We start from the raw sequence: 12,308 nt of genomic DNA on the forward strand, positions 1-12,308 counted from the left end.
GGGAGGCAGTACTTATTCACCGCGAGCCTGGCTAAGGTGGAAGACGGCACGGAATCTTCCTAGCAGAGGTGACAGCATGTGCAAAGACGCAGAAGGCAGAGACTAGTTCGGAAATTACTCCAGAGCCTAGACTAAAACCGTGAGTGCTTTAGACTAGGCGAGTGGCAATGGGGGAGACTTAAAGATGGTAAATTCGGGAGGTTTTGAAGACAGAGTCAACAGGATGTGGTGCTGGCGCGGAAAAGGAGGAACTAAAAGGCGACTCCTAGGTTTCTGGCTGGAGAAACTAGGTGGACAGCGGTGCTCTTGCTTAACTGAGCTAGAAACCCAAGAAGAGGTCACACAGGCGCACATCACACAGGCACGCTCTTACCTCTGTAACTGCGGTTCATCTTATTTCCCCCAATACGCGCCTCCACCCCTCCTGTAGTATTCACAGTATATCCTTCATGAAGTCTTCGAGCCCTCTCCAGTCCATATAAATCTCTTCATACTCTAAACATAACAACTTTTCATTCTCATCACATAGTTGAGTCCTTAAACTGCCCTCCCTATAGTAGCAATGAACATACTGATTTTGCCTTCCAAACAGAATTTTAAGGTATGTGAGAGAAGAATTTATGTGTTATACTTCCTTCAATTGTTTCTTGTGTCCATCACAGTGTAGAGAACTGTAGGTATTCAGTGATATTTGCTGTCTAATAAATAAACTATATACAGATAGGCAAGCCATTTATACAGACATATGTGCATTCATATTTATATGTATACATATACCAGTAATTATTTGTTAGTCAAAGGAGATAGAACTGAGAAATACACCGTGAAAGGGCATGGAGCAGAGGGTTATCAGCTGTTATCCATGTTCATGATTAAAGCCTTAAATAAAAATTAAGTAGGTCACCCTCTCCCCAAAGAATTATGATGGCATATTTATTTGACACAATATTAAATTACTAATGAATCAGAAAAAAAATCTTTTGGTAAAAGACTTCATAGCAGATCTAGCATCACATTAGTGCTTACCAAAAGAAAATGAACAACATCTCCTCTGCAGAAAGCAAGCATGGGGTTCACGTAGTTGTGCACTGCCACGAAGTGCCACGCCAGCAGCGGGACACTGGAAGGGTCCATCTGAGTGAGGGGAAGGCCAGAAAAAGTAATCACCATTAACAGACAAAAAGACAAAGAGAAAACTGATTAGAAACCATTTGACTCATGTTCCTTACTAAAAGTTCTTCCAATTTCTCGTTAAAATGCACAGGAAGCAGGGACTGATTGGGAAGTGTCATGAGGAAACTTTCTGGTTTGGTGGTAATATTCTGCATCTTATTAGAGGTCTGAGTTACAAAAGCACAACACTTGTCACGGTTCAGCAAATGTATACTCAAGATCTGTGCATTTTATTGTGTGTAAATTTTATAAGAAAGGAGAAATTAGATGACGATTGAACTTTAGCTAATCACATGCATGCTAAATATTTAGGAAAAAGAATGCTGATTCCTGAAATTTACTTGGAAATTAATAAAAAAATAATTTGATGAATAGATGGAGAGATATATAGTAAAGAAAACACAGTAAAATGTTAACTGTAGAATTTAGATGGTAGGTATACAGATATTTAATGTGAATTTATTTCAACATCTCTGTTTGAAAATGTTCATAATAAAATGTTGGAACAAATACCAATAAAAAACAAACAAAAAGATGCACACTTACCACCACGATAAACCTCAATTAGCCAATGAAAAGAACCTAAGAAACACTAATGGCAGTTTAAGCCAGCTCTGCCAGGCTTCTGTTGGGCCCCAGAGGTACAAGGGTACCAATAAGAAGACAGAAAAGTGGTCTCCCTTAGTATGAGGGCTGCTTTCTGAACTAGTCTTAGCTCTGTACTACCACTGTCCATCCCATTCCATCAATACTTCTCCATATACACACTGGGAGACCACAACTCTTTTGAAAACAACTAAGCAGGAAAGGAAAGGGAAGCTGGGTATACATAACACAATCTGAGAAGTATCATTCCCCCACCAAGAAGCAAAAGCCAAGGGAAGAGTATGTCGTAGCAATATTTGCTGAATACTGCAGTGAGGTATTTTCTACAAGTTCAGTATGTAAGCAGGAGCTGAAAAACTTAAAACAATAAAGGTAGAAAAGTTCAGATTTCACAATCTCCAGAACAATGCTCTAGTCAACAGCTTATGCTGCCTTGGTCACACCAAGCCCAGTCAATACTCTTTGGAGTACTGACTTCCATTCTACCTAGTTTATGACTATCTCATGGAATTTGCCACTAGAAGTCATTTCCCCCAACCTCCTGACATGGTCTGTTTGCCAATATGATGGGGAGGTTCACTTACCCGTCCGTAGGGAAACGTCATCCACACTTTCAAGGATGGTTTCAATCCAATAACCAGTATCTTTAGGAGAAAAATATTTTGTAGATTTATCCTGTAATCTTCAAATGTTTTGGTAGGCAAAGCTTCTAAAATTCTGAGTTTCATCTTCTAAATCCACCTACCTTGGTTAAGGACGCCATAGCCAATAAGGAAAACTGAGTGATAGGATGATCTTTCAGGTCAGGCTTAGAATGGAGAGGCTCAATACAGCACACTTCACCCTTGGAACCACTAAACAGGCATCTAGATTCACAGGTTCTCACTCCCATTACTCTCCTGAAAATGTAACCAGAAACCTCAGAATTGATTTAGCAATGACCCAAGGCACTACCACCTCTAGCATGGACTATGAGAACAGCCTTCTAACTCCTACTCTTGCCTGCAATGATCCAAACTCCACATGATATCAGCATGATAAAGTAGAAGCCAGATGTATCACTCTTCTAAAAACACTCCAATAGCTTGCAACTGTACATAAAATGAAACCCAAATGTTTCACCATGTTTTGGAAGGCCCTACATAACCTGGCTCCAACCTCTAGCCCTCTTGCACCACTGTGGTGTGCACTCTAGGACACTGACCTGTCTTATTTTCTTCACAGCACTCACAACTATTGAGGTTATTTCAGTTGTGTGTTGGTTTATTGTCTATATCCCTACCCCCCATCCCAACTAAAATGTAATTTCGATTAGAGTAGTGACCCTGTCTGGTTTACAGCTGCAACTTTGGGGCCTAGAACAATGGCTCTACATAGAGATGCTCAATAAACATTAGTCAACCAAATAAATAGCATTTTTAAGCAATTACTTTGTGCTCAGCAATGTTAGAAGGTATAAGAAATACAAGAAATAAACACATTCTTTATTTACACTAAAGAACTTATGGAAACATAATACACATTAAATAGTATATTCTGTTTTTCTAAACTCAGCTTTATAAGTGTTCTTCCATATATCTAGACAGTCTTGCTCTTACTTAAAGAATAAATAGGGCAATTCCAAGGTAATAAAAACCTTCCTACACCTGGCTATTACAGTTTTATAACCAACTGGGCCTGTGGCCTGAACCAAAATTAGTGAAATAGTCCAGAATAGTGGTTCCTGAGCCCAAAGGTGTACAGTGCCCGGGGGAGTGGTTTAGAATTCCCACTCAAACCTGAAACAGAAATTGCAGGGCGGGGTGGGAGGGGCGGGGAGCAGGCCTGGAACACAGTGTGTTCCATTCCAATGTAAGCCTCCCCAGGTAACTGCAATACAGAACCATAACCTATTTTCAGTCCCATAGGTTTTCCAGGTCTCCTCATGTTCAACTCTAAGTCATTAACCGGAGCTAGTTCTTTCATTTGTCAAGAAATGTCCATTAGCCTCTTACTTGAACGTCAATTCAAAAACAGAGCCTCCGCTGTCATTGCAAATTGCAAGGGTTGGATCATCTGTAAACTAAACAGAGAAAAAAATATATTTTCCTATAGATTTCTAAACAACCAGTCAAGTGTTAAGAAGGGTAAAGAAACTATAAAACTTTAAAAATCTAAAACAAACACATTTAGCATTGGAATCACCTTCACCAGAATTAGCTTAACATTCTGAACATGCAAACCTGGCCATATTCAGAATAAAAATGTCTCAATATTTTAAAAATCTGTGGCTTTATAAAAGTAAAACTACCTTTCCTGAGGGTAAAAGAAAAATACAAACTATGATTCACAGAAGCCCTAAAGTTCTCTACTTGGATTCTTACATTAACTTTTTCAAACTTGCTGTTAAACTGAATAGGATACTTTGGGTATATTTGCAGTTGCCTTGTTTTCAAGAAGAAAGACACTATAAAAGAGAGTTGGTATCTTTGGGGAGTAAACTTGTCTGAATGTTTTCTAAATAATCGAAGAGCTAATCTATTATATTTAAAATAGTTTAACTTTGCCCTGGCTGGTGTAGCCCAGTGGATTGAGTGTGGGCTGTGAACCAAAGGGTTGCCGGTTTGATTCCCAGTCAGGGCACATGCCTGGGTTGCAGGCCAGGTCCCCAGTGGGGGCCACAGGAGAGGCAACCACAAACTGATGTTTCTCTCCCTCTTTCTCCCTCCCTTCCCCTCTCTCTAAAAATAAATAAAATCTTTATATATATTTTAAAAATAGTTTGACTTTTTATGTAACTGTTCTGAAAATGTGCTGCCTCCTTGCTCTTCTTTGGCCAAATATACCTCAGTTAATATTAGTTACTCTTAATAAATAACATTCACAATGACAGGCTGTCCTAAGAGTTTATGAGGAATGATAAATGTGGACATTATATGATACAAAATTGAACAACCTAATTTGTATCATATACAGTGCCTGGTCTCCCCAACCCCAACAGTTGGTGAGCCACCCTGAATGGCATGCCTTCAGGCTCTTAGCCAGGGATGGCTGAGGTACAGGAGGCTAACATAAAATGATTCCTCCTCCACCCCCCCAACAGGCATAGTAAAGAAGTCCCACACGTTTGCCCTTGAAGCCTAGATGAACAGTTGCCAAAGCAGAAGGCATATACCCCATAGTGTAGGAAAAATAACAGGACTTGCATTTTTATTTATTAGTTTTCTACTTCTTGTATATGTTTTACACTGTGCTTAAATACCAGTATACTAGTATGTTCATATAATTTAAGAATATATACATATAACATGCAAGTCTGAACTCTTATTGATTGGATATAAGGTTAAGTTTGGAGAACAATGAGTAAGATTATTGAAGTGCAAGTGGCAACTGTCAATCAAAAGCTTCAGAAGTATCTAATGTTACGTATCTCTTGCCACCTGTCTCTCCAATGTCACAGTGTCTGTACACACCACCACCTTTATCACCGTTCGCAAGCAACACCACGGCTGTAACTACGATGCTTTTAACCTCAGCTGCCTTCTTCTCTTTTCTCTCTGCCCTTATAGCTTATTTCCTATTGTTTCTCCTAAAGGCTTTTTTCTGCAAAGGGACTGGCCTTTCATAAACATTACTACCTAATTCCTCAACCAAACAATTATTGAGTAGCTACTATGTGTAACACAAAAATAAATGAGAAACAGATTCTAGTTTCAAAGATCTTAACCTATTAAGAGACAAGGCATTAAAAAAACACAAACAACTATAACATATTAGGAGTTGGTACATGGCATGTGAAAATAAAGGTCAAGATAAAGTGCGACGATGTTCAGAAAGAAAAGAAATCCTCTCTGCTTTTACTTCTCTTGGTTGTTTTCATTGTTGCTAAATGCTTCAATGCTGCTCTCTCACAAAAGACTTTTATGTAACTAACCTAGATACAGACTCATAAAGTCCAGATGCCTGCAGACTTTAAAAAGCATATGTATGGATAAGAGAGGTCTGCACAGCTAAGAAACCAAATGTGAACCTGATTAAAATCTAGAAAATCTAATTTTAGACTTTCCTAGTTATAGCCCTTTACCTTTTATGCTTCTGAACATGGGCTTGACAGAATACAAAAATCAAGGTTTCCATTGTATTTATAAATAAAATCTGTTACTTAAGTTGGTTTGTTTTTTTTCAAGCCTATAAGGAGAAAGCCAAGACTCAAATCTTAACGCTTTTTCTTTAGCAGCCTGAAAGAAAATAAACCAACAGATTCATTTTTAAACATAATGCAAACTTCAGTTTTTTCATAGTTGGTGCCTTGAACCCATCTCAGCAATAAAATCTTGGTGGACTGAACAAAAAGTACAAAGACCTTTTAAAATCTTCACATGACTTTCCATCAGGGTACTGCCCGTCTTTGCCACCAACCTCTTATCTAGGATCCCGTCACTTGCTCTTTTTCTGCTGTATCTACTAAACATCAATACGTCTTGCAGCTGAATGCTAACCTGCTAGCCCATCTCTGGTTTTCCACTCAGGAAGATATCTTGTTGGGCTAGTCAAACAAGAGATAGTTCATTTTCAAGAATTCTGTTTATAAAGAATTTACTTCACAACAGACACAAAGACATATGATAAAATGATCAGAAAAAGAAAACAAAGATGTTACCTTAATATGCAGAATTGCTGTTCCTGGAGGATGAGCGTCTGTTATTGATCTCAGAAGTTTTCCACTGGCCAAATCCCACATAGTGATCTACAAGACAACTGAATGCTTTAACAAACAAATGTATTGCTCTTTTTTAGACTTAAGTAGCCTACCTCCTGGCCAAAAAAAAATCTGTCCCTGGTCTATAAACATTGCAGGCAAAGAACTATAAAGTTAAAACATAACTACAGGTTGCAGATGCATGCGTGGGGCCTTGATTCCATCTTCATCCACCCTCATCCTGCCCAATCTGCTCTTTCCTTTAGATTTAAATGTTTTTACACTGACAGGTCAAAGAAATTTCTTTAATGAGTCCATTTCTCTAGGACTGATAAAAATTATAGGAGAACCCTACTATCAGATGAGAAAAACAGTAATGTATTGCCAGCTTCAGAAGTGGAAATACCAAAATAGTTATCCAAGAGCACAGTAGTAAGAATACACAGAGCTGGTATAGTGTATTTAAAGATTTTATTTATTTATTTTTAGAGAGAGGGGAAGGGAGTGAGTGAGAGAGGGAGAGAAACACCGATTACAGCCAAAATATTCCTCTGAGCAAGACTGTCACTGAGAACTGAGTAAGAGATAAAAGAGTTTCCAGACAAGCAAAAGCTAAAGGAGCTCATCACCACTGAACTGACTTTACAAGAAATGTTGAGGAATTTCTTTAAGCTGACAAGAGAGGAGACTAATTAGTAACAAGAAAACATACGACAGTAAAAATCTCAAGGGTAAAAGTAAATATCTAGGAAAGGTAGTGGATTAATCATTTTATAAAACTAGTATGAAGGTTAAAAGACAAAAGTAGAATAACTACAATAAATAGCTAAGGGCAACACAAAATACAAAGATATGGAGTGTGACATCAAAACCATAAAACAAGGGGGGAGGGGAAGTAAAAATGTATAGTTCTAGAATGCATTAAAACTTACCTTGTTATAAACTTAATAAAAAAGAAATCTATAACATAAGGTGATCAAACCACAAGAAAAGAGAGCAAGAGAAGAAGAAAGGAGCTACAAGACAGCCAAAAATAGTCAACAAAATGGTAGTAAGTACACAGAATCAACACTTAGTTTAAAAGTGAACTAACTTCTCCAAACAGAAGACACAGACGTGGCTGACTGGATTGAAACGTGAGATCCATCTACATGTTGACTACAAGAGACGCACCTCAGACGTAGGGACACACACAAAATAAAAGTAACAGGGTAGAAAAAGATACCTCATGCAAATGAAAACCAAAATAAAGCTGGGGTAGCTATATTTCTATCAGACAAAATAGACTTTAAAACAAAATCTGTAATAAAAAATAAAGATGGGACATAATGATAAAGGGGTCAATCCAACAAGATGAATAGCATTTGTAAATGTTTATGAACCCACCATAGGAACACCTAAATATATAAAGCAAATATTAATAGACCTAAAGAAAGAAATAGACAGCAATACAACGACAAGTGGGGGCTCTAATACCACACTTACATCAATGAATAAATAGATCATGAGATAGAACATCAATAAGGAAATATGGACCTTACATGACACATTAGACCAGATGTACTTATTAGATATACAGAAAATATTCAGTCCAAGACCAGCATGATACATAGCCTTCCCAAGTGCACACAGAACACTCTCCAGGATAAATCACATGTTAGGTCCCAAACAAGTCTCAAATTTTAGAAGACTGAAATCGTATCAAGCATCTATACTGACCACAATAGTATAAAACTAGAGATTTAAAAATCACAAATATGTGGATATTAAACAACATGCTCCTGAAAAACCAATTGGGCCCTGAAGAAATCAAGAGAAACTTTCAAAAATGCCTTGAGACAAATGAAAACAGAAATACAACATACCAAAATTTATGAGATGCAACAAAAGCAGTTGTAAGAAGTTCATAACGATACAGGCCTACCTCAAGAAACAAAAAAAACCCCTCAAGTAAACAAACTAAATTTACACCTAAAGGAACTAGAAAATAAAAACAAAGCCCAAAGTTAGTAGAAGAAAAAAAACAATAAAGATCAGAGCAAAAATAAATGCAGTAAGATCTAAAAAGACAATTTAAAAGATCAATAAAACTAAGAGCTGGTTCTTTAAAAAGATAAACAAAATTGAAAAAAATCTTTAGCTGAAATCACTAAAAAAATGCATTCAAATAAAAAAACAGAAATGAAAGAAAAGTTACACCTGATACCACAGAAATATAAAGCATCACAAGAGACTACTGTGAACAATTATATACCAACAAATTTGACAACCTAGAAGAAACAGATCAATTCCTAAAAATATAAAATCTTCTAAGACTAAATCATAAAGAAATAGAAAATCTGAATAGACCAATTACTAGAAGGGATGTTGAATCAATAATCAAAAATCTCTCAAGACATGGAAGTCCAGGACCAGATAACTTTATTGCTGAACTCCACCAAACATTTAAAGACGACTTAATACCTAACCTTCTTTACTCTTCCAAAAAAACTAAAGAAGAGATAACATTTCCAGTCTTGCTTTATGAGGCCAATATTACCCTGATATCAAAACAAAAACAGGAAAATTACAGCCCAGTATCATTGAACAAGGATGCAAAAATCCTCAACAAAACACTAGCAAACAAATTCAAGAAGACATTAAAAGAATCATACACCATGATGATGGGATTCATTCCAGGGATGCAAGGATGGTATAAATCCATAAATCAGTAAGCATGATATAACACATTTAAAAAGTGAAGAATAAAAATCATATGACTGTCTTAATTGACAGAGAAAAAAATCATTTGACAAAATTCAACATCCACTTATCATAAAAAAAACCCTCAATAAAGTAGGTATAGAGGCTTCATACTTCAAACAATAAAGATCATATGTGACAAGCCAACAGCTAACATACTAAACAGTGAAAAGCTGAAAGTTTTTCTCTAAAATCAGGAACAAGGTAAGGATGCTAACTCTTGACACTTTTATTCAACATAGTATTGGAAGTCCTAGCTATAGCAATTAGGAGGGAAAAAAAAGGAAAGAAAGAAAAAGCATCCAAATTGGATTTGGAAAAGAAGACGTGTCATTGTTTGTGAACAATATTTTATATATGCAAAATACTAAACCACCAAAAACTGTTAAAATTAATAAACAAATTCAGTAAAGATGCAGGGTACAAAATCAATATATAAAATTCTTTTGTATTTCTACATAATAACAATGAACTACTAGGAAAAGAAATTAAGAAAACAATCTCATTTACAACTGCATCAAAAAGAATAAAACATCTAGGATGAAATTTAACTAAGGAGGTGAAAAATAAACAGTGTGGGCCTGAGTATGGAGAAATGAAAGCCTTGTGTACTACTGGTTGGAATGTAAACTGGTGCAGCCACCAGAGTAAACAGTACGAAGGGTCCTAAAGAAATTTAAAATATTGAGGTAGAATTTTCGTATGATCCAGCAATTCCATTTCTGGGAATTTATCTCCCCCAAATAAAAATACTAACTCAAAAAGATATCTGTACCCCATGTTCATTGCAGTGTTATTTACAATAGCTAAAATATGGAAACAATCTAAGGATCCTTGAGGGTATTATGCTAAGAGAAAGACAAACAACATTGATTTCACTTGTAGGAGGAATCTAAAAAACAAACAAAACAAAACTGGCAGATACAGAAAACAGACTGGTGATTGCCAGAGGGGAGGGAACTGGGGGGTTGGGTGGAATGAGTGCAGGCGGTCAGGAGGTACGCATTTCCAACTGCAGAATAAATCCCTCATGGGCATGTAATGCACAGCATGATGACTAGGGTCAATGACACTGTGCTGCATATGTGAAAGCCGCTGAGAATAAATCTTGAAAGCTCTCATTACAAGAAAAAATTATGTAACTTTGTATAGCAACAGGTGGTAAACAGACTTATTGTGGTGATATTTCAGATGTACACAAATATTGAATCATTATGTTATACACCTGAAACTAATATAACGTTATATGTGAATTATACCTCAATTTTTAAAAAACTGCATATTCTGGCCCAGTCAACAACAATTATTTAAAAATTTGAACAAAAGTCAGACTGAGCAATCTCAGGGTTAGCTATACAGACATGTCACTTTATAACACATATTTTGGTCTTCAAGATATTAATCTAGGCCTGGCCAGTGTGGCTCAGTTGGTTGGGCATTATTATCCCGTAAACTGAAAGGTCTCAGGTTTGATTCCTGGTCAGGGCACTTGCCTGGGTTGCAGGTTTGGTCCCTGTTTAGGGCACCTATGAAAGGCAACCAATTGGTGTTTCTCTCTCACATCAATGTTTCTCTCCCTCTCTTTTTCCCTCCTCTCCCCTCTAGCTAAAAAAGAAATAAAAATAAAAATAAATAAAAGGATATTGATCTAGAGATACTATTTTTTAAATGATTTTAACATTGACTTATGGAACATGAAGTTCATATTTACCTGTCCTTTAGCAAAGCCACAGAGAAGTCTTGAGCAGTCATTGTTAATACTGAGGGCAGAGATGGCTCCATACTGACCTCCAACACTAGTGTTACCCAGACATAGTCGCAATGCTTGATTCTGATCTAAAGAAAGCAATTTGTAAAATCCGGTGAAAGAAACAGAAAGGTGTGAATAAATATATACAGGGTCTAGCACAAATAGCACGCCTTTTTATTACACAATCTTTTATTACAAAATTATAAGCATGTAATTCTGTAACATAACAATATCACACTCAAGCACACCATATGACATTTTAGGGGAAAGGTTCAAATTCAATCTATAAATTATTACGCCCATATTATAACCCTACCAACCACACTCAAGCAGGTGTTACTTGTGCCAGACCCTGTACTTAGTATATAGGCTTGTTTTCAAACACTTAGGAGTCAGCAAGAATCAAATGATGAAGTTACATTTATTTTAAATATATGAATTAAACACCTTACTACGCTGGGCATTGAATTAGACACTAAGAATGCAGGGGGGAAACAATATTTATAAAAAAGCATAATACAAAACTTGCTAATGATAAGTGGAAAAATCCATAAGAAATCTGTATCTTCTTAAACAAACCATCTTTCATCACCCTCATTCCAGAATTGTAGTTCTTGTTATTCAGGATGAAAAGTTATAAGGAATACCATCTTTTAAATAGTTTTAAAACTTCAAAAATCAAAATTTATTTAGTTACAGTTTGACTGAAATTTATATTTATATTATCCATGAAGAAAGGGATTCTAAGCAAATTATTAAAAAATTTATAGCATAAGTGTTAACTACTTAACAGAATTATTTCAAGCATCAACAGTTGATATGCTAAAGGCAAATAATTAAAACCTCTACTAGATTAAGTTAAGGGAAAGGATTTTGCCTTAATCACCTCTGATATCTCCAGGAGACACTCAAATATTTATTAAACTTTATTATCTAATAATTAAAAGAAATTCCTCTAAGGTATCTCCTAGGCAATGCTTATTTTGTATAGTGTACTTTATTGTACCCCCCTGAAAACCACAAAATAAAAAAAATTTAAATATAATAAGGTATGTCTACAAAATTTTACTGTTTAGAGGGAAAAAATAAACAAACCCACCATACTCGCACAATGTGGAGTTCTCTCCACTCTCCCAGCAATTATTCATGCCTCCCTTAACTAGCATTAAAAACAAGAAAACAGTCCCAAAATGGAGTCACTTCTGCTAAGCCCCATATGACAAACTGAGACTTAATATTTAATTACAGTCTTGGCCTCTCCCAGGAACGGAATCTTAAACCAGTCAGTCAGGAATTGCCTGGTCAGCCCTAGTTCGTGATCTGCATGGCAGACCCCTGTTACACCCTAGAAAGGTGACC

The 12,308-nt window shown here is 36.3% G+C and overlaps 1 protein-coding gene across 3 annotated transcripts in view; it reads right to left on the minus strand.

Annotated features, from left to right (window-relative positions):
• Positions 1 to 12,308, minus strand: part of VPS8 (VPS8 subunit of CORVET complex) — a 250,078-nt gene that overhangs the window by 205,175 nt on the left and 32,595 nt on the right. For all 3 annotated transcript variants that reach the window (XM_053657638.1, XM_053657637.1, XM_053657639.1), the window contains exons 7-12: positions 10,911 to 11,035; positions 6,419 to 6,505; positions 3,774 to 3,841; positions 2,525 to 2,678; positions 2,364 to 2,423; positions 1,027 to 1,134 (exon numbers count right to left, since the gene is read on the minus strand). In XM_053657638.1, coding sequence (XP_053513613.1) covers positions 1,027 to 1,134; positions 2,364 to 2,423; positions 2,525 to 2,678; positions 3,774 to 3,841; positions 6,419 to 6,505; positions 10,911 to 11,035 — 602 coding nt within the window. The remainder of the gene's footprint in view (positions 1 to 1,026; positions 1,135 to 2,363; positions 2,424 to 2,524; positions 2,679 to 3,773; positions 3,842 to 6,418; positions 6,506 to 10,910; positions 11,036 to 12,308) is intronic.

Source organism: Artibeus jamaicensis, unplaced genomic scaffold (genome assembly GCF_021234435.1).
Source record: "Artibeus jamaicensis isolate MK-2021 breed Jamaican fruit bat unplaced genomic scaffold, CSHL_Jam_final scaffold_474, whole genome shotgun sequence".
NCBI classification, from domain to species: domain Eukaryota; kingdom Metazoa; phylum Chordata; class Mammalia; order Chiroptera; family Phyllostomidae; genus Artibeus; species Artibeus jamaicensis.